General features: G+C 44.9%; 1 protein-coding gene across 1 annotated transcript in view; it reads right to left on the bottom strand.

Moving 5' to 3' along the window:
- fat2 (FAT atypical cadherin 2) overlaps positions 1–13,859 on the bottom strand; it is an 80,657-nt gene extending 66,798 nt beyond the window's left edge. The window contains 2 exon segments of the mRNA XM_061787798.1: positions 481–3,728; positions 13,647–13,859. Coding sequence (XP_061643782.1) covers positions 481–3,728; positions 13,647–13,720 — 3,322 coding nt within the window. The 5' untranslated portion in view covers positions 13,721–13,859.
- Positions 13,860–15,145: the final 1,286 nt, after the last annotated feature.

Genomic DNA, 15,145 nt, shown 5'->3' with positions numbered 1-15,145 from the left:
CTCCCCGTGCCTGCGTGGGTTTTCTCCGGGCACTCCGGTTTCCTCCCACATCCCAAAAACATGCATGAATTGGAGACTCTAAATTGCCTGTAGGCATGACTGTGAGTGCGAATGGTTGTTTGTTTCTATGTGCCCTGCGATTGGCTGGCAACCAGTTCAGGGTGTCCCCCGCCTCCTGCCCGATGACAGCTGGGATAGGCTCCAGCACGCCCGCGACCCTAGTGAGGAGAAGCGGCTCAGAAAATGGATGGATGGACTTATATATTTAGAATAGGGTAAGAAGTCATCGTGAAAACCCACACAAGAACAGGGGAAAGAGGCAAATTCGACGCAGCAGGGTTCAAACCCAGAACCTGTCGACTGTGAGGCAAACGTGCTAACCATGCTGTTTAACATGCTCTTCTCGTCAATAGTAATCATTAGAAATTTGATCACGGTTTATTAGTAAACCATTTCAACCCTTCTTCTATCCTGTCTTACCTGTTTCCTCATCAATCGCGAACACTCCAAGACCAGAACCGTCGTGGATGCGGTACCGGATGACGCCGTCTCTGCCCACGTCCTTGTCCGAGGCCGTCACAGTGAGCACCACTGTCCCCGCTGCAGCGTCTTCCATCACCACGGCCTCATATACAAACTCAGAAAAAAGCGGCCGGTGGAGGTTCTCGTTGACATCCAACACCTGGATCTCCACAAAGCAGGACGACGAGAGAGATCGCGGGAAACCGTGATCGACGGCGCGAACGGTGAGATTGTATGACGGACGTCGTTCAAAGTCCAGTTCCCTCTCCAGAGTCAAGGCACCGGTGGAGGATTCCAAACGGAAGATCCCGCTCTCTGTGTTCTTAAGGTTGTAGGTGACGAGGCCACCGCCTCCTAGATCAGAGTCCAAGCTCTCCACCCAGACCAGTAAGGTTCCCACCGGTACATCCTCAGGAACTTTGACTCTGTAGACCTTTGTTAAAAATATGGGTGGGTTGTCGTTGATGTCCTGAAGCACTACCGCGAGGTGGAGGGTGGAGACCATTGGGGGATTGAGTTTGGACTGATCCCTTGCTTCTATCCAGAGGTCGTGCCTGGGTGAGCTTTCTCGATCCAAAGGAAGTGTGATCACCACCTCGCCTGTCACCGCGTCAATCCGAAACATGACAGTGGACGTCAGGAGGGTGTACTCGACGTTCCCGCTCACATCCGCGTCGAGATCGGTTGCGCGTGCTGTAAAAATAACTGAGTCCACGTCTGTGTTTTCGGGGATGCGAATCACACATCTAGGCTGATCGAAAAGCGGCGGATTGTCGTTGACGTCCAGGACATTCACCGCGAGGAACTTCCACGCTGACCTTTGCGGGGCTCCCTGATCATAGGCAGTGATATTCAGAACGTAGAACTCTTTACTCTCTCGGTCGAGCGGACAAACTAGACGAAGGTCGCCAGAGAAGGTGTCGACGGTGAAGCAGCCATCCTCATTTCCACTTGAGATGGCGTATACGACCATGCCATTGAAGCCCGTGTCGTAGTCCAACGCATCCAAGTGGACCATCGTGGAGTTCAACGGGTAATCCTCGGCAAGATCCAGAGAGCTGGGAATGTCGGTGTCAAATTTGGGGGAGTGTCTGTTTGTGATGTGAATATCGGAGAAGGAATCTTCCTCGTTGTCAGTCCAGATGGGTTTGATTGACTCGATCAGTTTTTCGGTGAGCTGTTTGAAAAGGTATTTTTCGTGACAGCTAATTATTAACTCATCGCCCCTGCTGGTGACTGTCACCCGGACAACCGATGCCTCTGAGCGGTGCTCACCATCGGAGGCTACAACTCTTAAATCAAATGAATGTACACCTGGTGGAATTGCTCGCTTCAGGGTGACCTCAGCCGAAATGGAGTTGATAGCAAATATCTGGAGCTCGTTGCCCGACTCAATGACGTAGCGCAGCTGCTGCAGCTCGTCCAAGTCGATGGCCGACAGCTCGACGACTGTGCGTCCGACAGCAAGATCTGGGGGTACGGTGACATTACAGCCCACCCGCTCAAAAAGAGGCTCATTGTCGTTGACGTTGTTGAGAGTGATCGTCACAAAGCTCTCGCTGACCCGACTGAACGGCTCGCCGCTGTCTGAAGCCCAAACCCTCAGGTGGTACCAGCGCTTCATTAGCTCGTAGTCCAAGTGCTCTGTAGCGGAGATGACGCCAGTAAAGGGGTCTATTGCGAATGGCTGGTTGTCTGCGTTGGCGATGGCATACGTCACAAAGCCGTATTTCCCGTCATCCTTGTCTGTCGCTTCTACTTTCACAATGTTGCTGCCGACGGGGCTGTTTTCATCCACCGTGGCCAGATAGGAGGTAAGCGTGAACTCCGGACTGTTGTCGTTCTCGTCTGCGATATTGACCACAACGTGAGCCTCAGCCTCACCTTCATTGGCCAGCACGTCAAACTCGTAGCGATTCTGACCCTCGTAGTCAAACGTCTCCCTGGTAACGATGACCCCACTTTTGAGATGTATCTTGAATTTAGAGCTGTCTGAATTTGTTTTAACACTGTACGTAACATTGACTGAATCAACTGAAACCTTCGCAACGAAGGTTTTCGGCGGAGACATCTCACTGAGGACAACATTGTAGGTGTCTTCCAAGAACGACATGGGGCGGTAATGAAAGGCGGGAACGTGGATTTTAGTAATGGGGGATGTCAAACTGGGGGAGCTGATGTCTTGAGCTTGTAGGGACAGATTTAGCCCAAAGGGACTTTGTGACCAGATGATCTTCTTGGTCGAGACTACTTGGAAGTGGCATCCCTGCGATCCCTCAGGGATGACCTCAAAGTACTTGTGAGGATCACCGGCAACGATGCGGAGAGATGCGACAGGCTTGAGGCCCGCCTCGACGCGGACACTGATCGTCACCGTGCCGTCTACGGAGATAGACGGCTCGGCGGGAAGTTTAATGGCCGGCGATGGCGCAGCAGCTTTTTGCACTGTCACGCTCACCTTGGCGACATTGCCGAATTTCTGAACACCAGCGATCTTCTTGGTTCTGTCCTCTGCTAACACGGTGAGCTCGTATCGCTCGCTGCGGGTGTGGTTGAGTTTCTTCAAGAGGCTGATGGTGCCACTGAAAGGGTCCACCACAAATGGATGCGATCTGACGGTGAAGGAGTAGTAGAACTCGGCATTGCTGCCCGTGTCTGCGTCCGCTGCGCTAACCCTGACCAGACTGGACTGAAGTGGAGCATCTTCCTTGATGGCCACGCTGTATGAGGATGGGTCAAAAAGAGGCTTGAGGTCGTTTGTGTCCAGGATCTGGACTAAGACTTTGGTCTTGGCTTGGAGTTCCTGAGTGTTCTCCGTGGCCTCCACGGTCAGCGTGTAGGTGTCCCTCACTTCCCTGTTCAGGAGCGCCGCATGTTGACTTTTGATCCTCAGGAAGCAAAAATCTCCAACTCTGAAGTTCTCCGCTTGGAAAAAGCCGCCGTCGTCCCCGGAGACAACCGCGTATTTGATTTCCCAGAATGCATCTGTCATCTCCACGCCCATCTTCACCGGAGTCTCCACATACGACCCCGTGCCGGAGTTCTCGTCGATGGTGGCGTTGTAGAGGTGGTGTGTGAATCTCAGCGGGGAGCCGGCTTTGAGTTCTGCCACCGTTCCCTCACATTGTGCCGCATTTAGCAGAACTGCAGCTAATATTAGCAAGGCTGGCAGTGACAAAGGGAGTAGCATTTTGATTCTCCTTTGTCTGAAGAGGAAACACAAAACACAAATAGATAAAGGATCTCTTTCATAGTAGATGGACACCATTTAACTGCATTCTCAAATGTGTTTGACGATTAAACATGTCTTTGTGCAAAAATTAAGCCGACTCGTAGCATGTCACATCATCCAGAAGTAAAAGTTGGACTTCAGTGACAAGCGTCATTTTTTAGCCACAATGCTATAGCCCATATGCAATCACAAAAAAATATATATTTTTCTTCCCACAATTTAGAGTTGCCCATTCGTCAAGAACGTCGTTTAAATTTGGTTGCAATCAAACAAAGTTAGTACTTTGTAGGACACCTAAAAATGGTCCTAAATGGCCTAAAACTATGATTTTTTTTTTGCATGGGCTACTCATGATAGTGTCATGTTCCTGTTCTCTGCCTCTGTGCTCCGCTTTTTTCTATGTCTACAGTTTCCTGGGTGATTACTCGTGGGCGGAGCCTCCTGTGGCACACCTGGGACTATCAGCAGGGTCGTTAGGTGCAGCAGAAGCAGAAGGATGGTTACTAAATCACATTGATAGCCTTTCGCATTTCCTGTTCCCGTGTTTTGCTACTAGTAGTCCTTACTTCGTTTTCTTCATAAATAATAATATTTTTTTTTTCTGCTAGTTTGTAGTTTTTCTAATCTTGTGTAGAATAGATTCTGTTCTGTTAATTTAGTTGCTGGCGTCGTCACTTTGGCTGTGGCTCCGTCCATCTTTTTTAGTTCACTTCGTAGCATTTGTTTTTGTCACCTTTTGTATGTACTTTTTTTTTTTTTTTTTAAATGTGTATCTTTTTGTCATTAAACCTTTTTGCACGCTACTGTTGTGTCGAGTCTGCTTTTTGGGTCCCTCAATTCAATTCCACGGTTTGTAACAGAATAGTCAAGCCTACCAAATTTCATGTTACCAAGTGACACGGGTAATTTCAAGAGGGTTTTCCACTTCCTGAAACTTGGGGGAAATTATCCAATCAAGAACCGCTGGTCATAAATGTGGAATCGTCATTGCATCGCGAATCAACTTGTGTGTCAGCACATAAAAACACACACCTAAATCTGTTGCCCCCTGCACCTCCAGTCCGCCAAAGGCAAACAAAATCAAACACAGCGCCACAACGCCACGAGTCTTGTTCTGACTCGCTCTGAGCAAGCGCAATTAAGCAAAGGACAAAAGTTGCCTTGGGGCATTTAAGACACAAGTTGCACATTGAAGCCCCCCCCCCCTGCCTTCAAATCTTCCTGCAATTATTCCACTGACATCTGCAATGTTAGCAAAAAGTGGCATCTGAGAGGATTCCTGCTCGATCATCACAGAACTCATTTCCGCATTTTACGGAATAAGGTGTTTTATTTATTTTATTTGTATTATTGTTTTTTATGTATTTATCTTTATCTGCAAGTAAGAAAGGAGAGCCACAATCGACGCTCTTTTCAGCCATTCATTGAACAGTCAAACATATACGGACAATGAGCACATTCAGGCTCGATGTCTTTTTGCCTTTGCGCGAAGACAAGCGAGCAGTGGAGACGGAAGCCAACGCCGCTATCGTGTCTTATCGAAGCATCCCGACGGGAGTCTGCAAAACGCTCGCCCGGCTGCTACGCAGGCGCTCGGGCCCGTCCGGGGTCGGACGCCGGCACCGGAGGCTCCGGCGGAGGTTGACGGCGATGACGATGATGACAGCGATAATAATGCTGCGGGTGTTTTATCTGCGGCGCGGAGGCAACGCGCTGCTGATGCGGGATCAGATTAGCACGCTCTGGGTCACTGTTTGGGTTTCGGGCATCGTTGTCATCTCAACACAGCATCACTCTTAGTTTAGGTAACGCGCAGACACCAATCAGTTGATGCATGCACCATTTCCAGGGGTATCGAGCTTGTTTTCATAGCGGGCCGCTTTGTAGTTATGGTTGCACTCGGCTGGTTAGAACTGGGAAACCACAAACAGTAAACGTAGACTCGCTAAGGGGTGTAACAATGGACGGCGGTACTTTAAGGCCCGCCGCACAGCGAGCAACGCGACCGAAACCAACTGAACTACTTGCAAATCAAATCGGAATCGGCGGCGAACGGCATCGCAACGTCTCAGATGCAACAGTCGATCGATTGTCTTTTACAATTTCAACTTTCTTTGTTTTTTCACATCATCCCATATGTCCCGAACTCGGATGGCCAATGAAATATTTTCCCACAAATCGATACTGTTGGTCTGTCAATTGTTTACCGATTGAAAGTGCTGCAAATAACATGAGCCCAAATCTATGAACTGTCTCCAACGCTTATCTGTCTGAGAAGTGACGAAGAAGAAAAACTCCGCCTCTTCCCTCACGCTGCGAGCACTGAAGCGTTACGTCGCCTCAAGATTGAAAGGCTGCATGTTTCTTTCGCAGATACAATATTTATATTCTTGAAATCAATAATGTCTATAATGTTTGGATTGTTCGGTTTTGTTTCATGTCGTCTTGCTCGTTAGAGTTCCCATTCCCACCTGCTCTCGTCAACCTGGTGTCTACCGATCAGCCGCCTCCTGCCGCTCGTGTCTTGTCCGGGTGTGCCTCGTTGTCGCGTCAGTTTATTTGCATTGAGTTCCCCGTTTTCTGTGTCGTTGTCAGTCACGGTTATCTTGTCATACCGCTTCCTTTTGTGGGACGTTTGTTTGTTACTTTTTGAACTTTGTTCATTCTTTTGTGATTGTTCCTAGTGCCTTATTTGCCTTTGGTTTTTTTTTTGTGGTTTTTTTAGACTCCTGCACTAGCATCTTGCCTCCCCGCTTCCCTGCATTTGGTTCCATAACCTTTTGCCTCCAACACTGCGACAAGCTCAATTCGTGACGCGCGCAGTGTGTGTGCTCCGCCCTACACTTTAACGCCCATGAAACCCAAAATATCAGGGCGATAGTTCTGATATTTTCAGGGGTTGCAGTGGACGTATGTTGGGATGTCCGTATGCATTTTGGTGACGACAGATTGCAGTTGGGTGACATTAAGCTAGTCTCTAGCAAACATCGTCATGGCCTGTTTCCTCTTTTTTTGTGGCAACCGCTTCTTTCTTTCTTGACAATCGCAAAACGTTTTTATGGTTCAATGAAAAAAAAGAATACATTACAGCAGCTTGCTTGTGGAGCCTCAAAACCCGATACGTGGTCGCAGTTTTTCCATTGGAACGTGTCGGTAGCCGCGCGGGACGAAGACTCGCCAACTGGAATTGTTTTCGCGGTGATCCATTTCAGCGTCGCTCGCTTAAGGAAGAGAAATTGCAAAACATAAAAGTTCTGGGCTGTGTAGTGCGCCTAAAGCCAGAGTTTTGAAAGACTTAGATTGTGTAAAGCATACAGCGTTCCCTGACTCATGATTGGAATTCATTTTGTACGCGGCAAGTCCGAACACAGGAGATGAAGTTGCAATACCCGCAACCTGCTGGGCTGGATTCGGTTTCATTTGTGCTCCTCGGCGGAGGAGAAGAAGCAGCGGCATTCATTTGACCTTCGCAAAGGCAATTTCAAAAAAAAAAGAAAAAAATCACATCCATTTGTACATTTTTAGGCGCAGAGTAAAGTGACAGAAGTGCTGCGGGTCCTCTTGTGACGTTCCTGGGAAGAATGAGGGCTATGGCGAAACGCGATCCAGCTCGACAAGTAGCTGCAGGTTGCTCCCTGAGGTTGTGTGTGTGTGTGTGTGCTTGCGTCTGCGTTTGTGTGTGTTCCAAGCCCAAATTCTCCCAATCAATCACCGTTGCGGTCGGATTTATATCTGAGGAACTGAAAATCTCCCCACTTTCCCACTGCCACAACAACTAACAATACATTTTTAGTGTCCGAGCACGCAGGAGGAATTGCTTTGTTGTTATTGTTGTTTGGCCAAATCCACCGACTTTGTCAAAGACTTTCCCCAATCTTTAAAGCTCACCAATTGCTTTGGAAAATGTCGAGCAAGGCATTGCAGGCGTGAAACCCCCAGAATTGGCTCGGTAGCGCCGCATGGATTTGTTTGTTTTTGTTTTCAGTTTAGCCACTTAAGCCAGTTTCATTGACTAACATGAAATTTGGTGGGTATGTCATTCATAAGAAAGTCTCGTGGACATATGCTGTAACATTTGGGTTCAAAGAGGCCATTTTTGGGTCAATTTGCCCATTTCCAGGAGTACTTCAAGCCAGTTTCCCTGAGCAACATTTGGTAGACAAAAAAAAAAGTCTCAAGAACACGTGTCGTAAACCGCAGAGGAATGTGCCATTTTGGCCATTTTCAGGAGTTGATCGACAAAAAAAAACTCTCCAAAAGTCTCACATTTTGGTTGAAAACGACCATTTTTAGGGTCATTTTGGACACTTCAAGGCGTCCTGTGAAGACAAATTCCTCCTCGAGATTCATAGGCGACAGATAGACGACACTAAATTGCGACGTTTTCGCCATCGCGTGTGGGCGGAGTACGGCTCCAAAGTTTGGCGGCTCGCCGTAAAACACAAAACTGCAACGGGCGCCCAGGTGCAATGATGATTTACACCACTGTTTACTCTAAAGCGGACTAAACGGTCCGGCGTGGAATAAGTGGACAAACATGAGCAAATCTAAACACCCCTCCGCCCCCCCCCCATGGTGAGTGAGTGCGTTTGTGTGTGTGTGTGTGTGAATGCAGGCGCTAACAAGAGTGCTAATGCGGCTCCATTACGTGGCTGACAGCGTTCATTAGCCTCAAATGGGATTCATGATTGTTTTTGTGTTTTCAATTTGTTGCCTAATCCATCCTTTGAGCATTGAGCAAATTCCTTGCGCGTGTTTTTTTTTTTTTTTTTGACATACTTTGCCAATAAAGATGCTTCCCATCGTGATCGAATGCTGCCCAATGGCTGCAGTGAAGTTGAATGAGAAGCTTGTCACCAGCCTGTTACGAAAAATCAAATGGAATTGTTGCTCAGGTTCAGCGCAAAAGAAGTGAAACGTTGCAAAAGAAGAAAACAATGGTTCATTCATGACCAGAATGCTATCTGCTTTGAACACTTCCCAAATTGGCGCACCTGTTTTTTTTGTTTTTTTTTTTTTTACGTCCTCCTCTGCGCTCCAACTTGTCCTCCCTGGCGGAGGCACAATAAATAAATACATCAATAACTAAAGAGTCTAGCAGCTTTACGAGTTTCTCTTGCATCTCCTCAGGCGGCCCGATGCCTCTGACCTTTCAACTTTCCCCCCAACAGCTTCCCCGGGTGAATCCATTGCAGGAACATGTCACGCGTCCTGCCGGGGCTCCCTGACATTGGTAACATTCCACAGGCAGTTTGTTAGCCTGTAGCGATGTTGTTAAAAGTGCTTATAAGCAGAACTGGGATCTGCAAAGTGTTTATGAGCGGGTCATTACAGGGTACCATGAAGGGACGCTTATAAAGGGTTTATACATGCGTGGTAACAAAGTGGTAAATCAATAATAAACAGTTATAAACTACAAAAAAAAAAAAAAAAAGTCACTTTTAGCTCTGTCTGCTTATCAAACTAGTTAGTAACACATTTATAAAGGGTGAATACATTTTTAATAATGATGTTATAAACAGTTTGTAAGTCACTAATAATAGATAGTTACAAACTACAAAGGTACCGTTTAAACTATTTGTACATGCTTAATAATCAAGCTATTAAAAAAATGGTTATAAACTAAAGTGGTGCCTTGAGATACGAGTTTAAATCGTTCCCTGCGCGTGCTCGTCAAAACATGTGCTGCCTTCACAAACTAGGTAATAACACAATTATAAATCATTCATAGACCATTTATAAACCCTTTAGTTTATGCACACTTGATAACTGTATATATGTAATATTTTGTTATAGACTTCCATTTTCAACGTGAGCTCACTGCATTAAACCTTGTTATGCCACACCTATTACCGCAGTTTATGTCTTAAGCGTGAACAAATTAGGCAATAACACGTTTATAAACACTATATAAGTGTGCCCTTTTAAAAGGACGACACATAGTTAATAATGTCACAAACGCTTTGCAAGTCGTTGGTTAACAATTATGAACGACTTAACACACTTGGCAGGTATTGCATCGTGGCGGAGCGCGTATCAATCCTTTAAAGCCTACTTTAAGGGTGGGAGTTTGTGGTGCGGGGGGCTTGTTGGCGCTTTAAAACGTTAAAGTGGTTCTCGCCGCACTCACACACGCAGACACAGAGAGCCCACACAAACACATCAGTCATCCGCGGCGGTTTGTTGCCTTTGGGGGGGGGGGGGGGGGGGGGGGGGACATTTGTAACAAGCCGCACCTCTAAACGCAAGAGCGGAACGTAAGCCATCGACTTAACACTTATTAAAATGTCAGTTCAAAAGCGAGCGATCAAATTGAAGTCCCTTTCTCGAATGTGCACCCTCTGAGGAATTTGGGCGAAAACCTTCCGATATGACTTGACAGTTCATTAGCGGTAGTTCCATTTTAGCAGCGTTGTACTTTATTTTTGGACGACCGCATCGACACAGTAATCCGACAGCGCATCTATTATTATGGATTATTGCAGTATGTCACCATAACTGAACAGTACATCTACTTGTTTTGTGATTTGTTATTAAATTGTAATCAATTTCTATATCTATTATACAGTCAAATTACAATTTGTTCATGTTAACTGAGCATTGACTGTTCATTTACCTGTGAGTGATAATTATTTAACAGTGTTTTACAATTACCAAAAAAAAATATTTTTAATTAATTAATTAATTAATTAATTATTTTTTTTAAATACTGTAAGATACTGTTGTAATCCGCCGTGAATTTAGAGCTATTAATTACAAAATGACACTCATTACAATGTCATCTTTATACAACTGTAATAACGGTACGCACGTGCAATAGTTCCGACACTGTCAAAAATTCATACGTATTCATTAAAATCGCAGAAAAAAAAAAATTAAAAATTCCTGTCTGCTATTGTGTGAATGCAGCGTTTGTAAAATAATAATAATAATAAAAATTTTTAAAAAAAGGAACTCTGAAGACACTAAGATGCATTTGTGCTACTTTCATAGAAAATGCAAATTAAGAAATATCCGTGTCTCCTTTTACGTCCCCTCCCCCTCCAGACGGCCTCGTTATCAGACGCCGTTAACGAGGCCGTCTACTCGTGAGAGCGGCCAATTAAGTCATTTGAACATTATCGCCGTCTGTCCGATGCCGCATCCCCCTTTGGTTATACAAGCGTTACGACAACAAAAACTGTGATTATTTACTTTTATGTTATTAGTAATAAAGGAGTCTTTTTTTTTTTTTACTCTTTCAGGAGACGATCTTAAAAAAAAAAAAAAAAAGACCAAAATGACAAAAGGGTTTTGTTCAAAAGTACATTTGAAAAAGAAAAAGAAAAAAAAGAAAATAATTCTCTCTGATCTGTGACGACAGTGATGACGACAATTGCTTTCGCTACAAAGGAGCTTGGCATACGGTGTTAAATTTCACACCTCATTTACGCCTCTGATACTAAATTGGGCAAGCTTGCGTGATGACTTCAAACCATAATCCCGCATCTGTGCCCTGAACAAAGCAAAGCCAGTCTGGAAAAAGTCATTAGCTTTTGAATTTTCATCACGGCTAAAGAGAAGCACATTACTTTGCGGTTAGTGTTGTTTTTAGCATTAGCATTCCTCGTCCAGAGACGTAAAGTCATGTTATGAAGGCGGTTATGTGCCTGTGTTGCTGTTTTTTGATGTTGTCACCACAGAAAATGATATTAGCGTCGTGACTTTTTAGCATTAGCATTTCTATTCCACTAATTTCATTTCAATTGATATTTTACAACTGGGCACGGTGCGACAAGACTAGCCAATCAGAGACTGTAGAGACAAGAGGCATTGGCCAAATAGTCTGGCAAAAGTGTGTTCACATGCACCGCCGCTCACAGTTTCTTGGCTGGATTATTCAACTCCGGTTAGCAACAAAAGTTTTGAATTGTGCATCTCATTCTGGGAAAAAATCAACGGTAAACGTAGCTAACGGAGGGCTCCTATACGTAGACGGCTGTAACCACCTGGCCCAACATCACCGTCCTTACCGGGTAAATTGATCACCTCGTTTGTATTTTTCAATTATTTTTACATTATTATGCTTACTCCATCATAATTGCTTCTACTGCTCCCCCTCCACTCATGCAAATGGACTATTCCATCTTCTTACTGCGCATGTGCAGACTTGATTCAGGAAGACGTAGCAATAGCGACGAAGCGGCGTTACTCCAGCGCAGCGGCAAAAGGCGAGAGGAAAACAGATGGTTTTTTTTTTGTTTTTTTTTTATGCAAACCGCTAAAAGTGTCAACCTTTTTCACAGTGACACCGAATGTCAACGTTAAGAGCCAGACGCAGTGGCACTGCTGTCTGTCAACCGAGGCGTCAAAATTGAACGAAGATACGTTCCTCGAGGGAATGCATTTATGTTACCGTGTAGAAAAGTAACACCGTCTCACGGTATGCATCGGTCCTCAGAATGAGGCCAGGGATGGACCCAGGGGGAAAGCCACTCTAGGCCTGAGGATGATGAAGCGTTGGATCCTGAGAGTCCATCAGTTTAACGGTCACATTCATCAGCCTTCCCCACCGGAAGATGATCCTGCACTCTGGCTGAAACAACTACCAGAAAATGAGCGCCGCTCAATGCTGCGGAAGGGTCCTTCATGTCAAGGACAGAATATTTCTGAGGAATCAAGTGGGCCGCAGAGTTAATAATAATTACTGAACGTGAGAAGGAGAAGGAGAAAAGACAAGTACACCCTTGCTTGTGTATAGTGACAATAAGGACAGCGTTATCTGCTTTCGTCGCTGCCTGCTGCCGGTTTGGGAAGCGAGAGCGCTCAGTTAAGCAGGGAATGGGGTTCATAACTTGAAAATAGTTATACTATACTCAACGTAAGAAGTCTGCTAAACACATTGCTAAATATGGAAATTTTTTTTTTTTTTTTTTTTTTTTTTTAGTAACACACGATACAAACATCTCCAGGCTGAACCTGTTTGCTGCTGCTAAAATAGCCAAAAAAATACTCCCAAAATAGGAGCTTCGAACCACAAATTTTGGGGCATGATACATTTTGTGGGTTTGCCCACTATAGTAGATAAGTCTAAGTAACTTGCAAGTACCGATGTGAAACCAACATTCATTGTCTTCAGTCAAACTGTATTGGACAAGTTTGACTTTGAAGGATCCCGAAATAGCAAACGTAACCCAATATGGCCGCTTCAAACCAAAATGGCAGACTTCCTGTTTCTTTCTGGCATGGCTTCTTGAGATTTTTGTGTGGGCCTACTCATGATAGAAACATATACTAAATATCATGTTCCTAAGTGAAACCGGATTCAACACGTTTGTCTTTGAAGGACCCCCGGAAATTGCCAAAATAACCCCAACATGGCGGCTTTGCACTAAAAAGGCAGCATTTCTGTGCGTATTCGGCCAGGAGTTCTTGAGACTTTTTTGTGGGGTTACTCATGATAGACACATCTACCAAATTTCATGTTCCTAAGTGAAACCGGATTCAACACGTTTGCCTTTGAAGGACCCCCGGAAATTGCCAAAATAAATCAACGTAGTATTTTTATGGGTCTACTACTCACAGACATGCCAACCAAATGTCATGTTGCGAAGAGCCACTGGCTTTGGGGACTGAATTTGAACAGAAAATCAAAATATAACGATAATAAGCATAATAATGATCATCAGCAAAGTGAGCTACAATAGCCACGATGCCACGTTTTCAAAAGTATTGGGACCGCTACAGGAAATGTGCTGTCACTCTTCAGGGAGGACTTGAGGTTTGGAGCGCATCGGTGACGACGGAGGCGTTCTTTCACGCTTAACTCCTCCTCCGAACATGGCCGACAAACTCGCAAAGAAAGCAGCTGTGTCCCAATACTTTTTTTGTCCAAGATGTAAGCGAACGCTACCTGATGTCAAAGTCGCCTTCCTCCCTCCTTCCTCTCACACCTCGCCGACTTCCGAAATCCAGTGCAAGCGGCATACGCCCATGTTTGATTTGTTCACGTCGAATTCCGTGGAAAAAAAAATAAATAATTGCAAATACAAATAAAAAAAAAAAAGAAAAAGATGTTTAGAAAATGAAGTTGCAAGTGTTTGCCTCTGTTGAGGGCAACTTCTGACTGGCTTCACATGCAATGCAAGATGACACTCGCTCAGGAGCGCTCTCATCTCCACCCTTTTCTCACCCGGGCCCTCCTCTATGACACGCACGCACGCACGCACACACACACATGCATGCACACGCACACACACACACACACACACACACCTTTTGCCCAGATTGTCAAATCTGCCCCCCTCTCCTCACGTCTGCAGGCCTCCGGGTCTCAGCCAGGACTCGACTGTGTCAACTGCTGCTTTTTAGTTATTATTATCGTTGTTATTTGTATTGATGCAAAATGCCGTCAAATTCCAGGAAGGAGCATGTTTTTGATTTTCCTAATTACAACACCTGGAATTCCAGAAGGACTCTTGTACACGAACATTTTGGCTACACGGTAAAGAACATACTGTGTTGCCAAGCAACATTTTACAATTTAAGCATATGTAGTGTCAGTCTAGCTGAGAAAAAATGTATCCCAAAAAATGATGAGTCTGTTGAACTGCAGTAACTGGATTTGTACTTAAACACAGATGAATAAATATGAAGAGCTTCAGGATGTGCGGAGGTGAGTTGCTATGGTTTAGTTCGCTTTCGCTAGCGAGTCATGAAATTCCGCCGCCAAAATGGCCAATTCAAATCAAAACGTATGACTTTGTGTGCATGGTTTCTTGAGACCTTTGGGTGGGTCTACTCATGATAGTCATGACGAGCAAATTTTGTGTTGCTTCTAAAATGACACAAGTAACTAGCAATGTTCTAAAATGGTTGTTTGTTTCCCCCCAAAACAGATTCTGACCTGATTTACCTTAAATGACGTCGTTAGCCCTCTCGGTTTGAGGACAGCTAACGTAAACAATCTAAAGAGGGTGAGCGAGGAAGACGAAAATCACGATTAGCTCTGCCGTCTCATCTCTCCAAGCAATCCAAATGAATGAATGTTGGAAACCAGATTATATATATCTTGGCACAACATTCTGAGACCCCTATCAACATTTCCAGGAAGAACGTAAACAGAGCGGCCTGGTTTGACCTTTGTGCAACTTGCCAACATTTAACTACTATGACTGTAGGGGCCACATGCTTGAATAAATGTTTTAAAAGGCATATTATAAGTTGGATTGATAACTCATCATGAAGGATGAGTGAAGGCTGATGAATGAATGAAAAATGGCAAAAATGCAAAAATAAAAAATGTGTTATATCATTGTTATAATTGTATAGTAACATTGAAATTCAGTAGGACGCAAAACATTTGTTCTGTGTGCCACTTGTTTGTTTACACATCTGTTTTGTCATATTTTT

The sequence above is a fragment of the Phyllopteryx taeniolatus genome, chromosome 10, assembly GCF_024500385.1.
Source record: "Phyllopteryx taeniolatus isolate TA_2022b chromosome 10, UOR_Ptae_1.2, whole genome shotgun sequence".
In the NCBI taxonomy this organism is placed as follows: Eukaryota; Metazoa; Chordata; class Actinopteri; order Syngnathiformes; family Syngnathidae; genus Phyllopteryx; species Phyllopteryx taeniolatus.
This window is presented reverse-complemented; position numbering and strand designations above follow the sequence as displayed.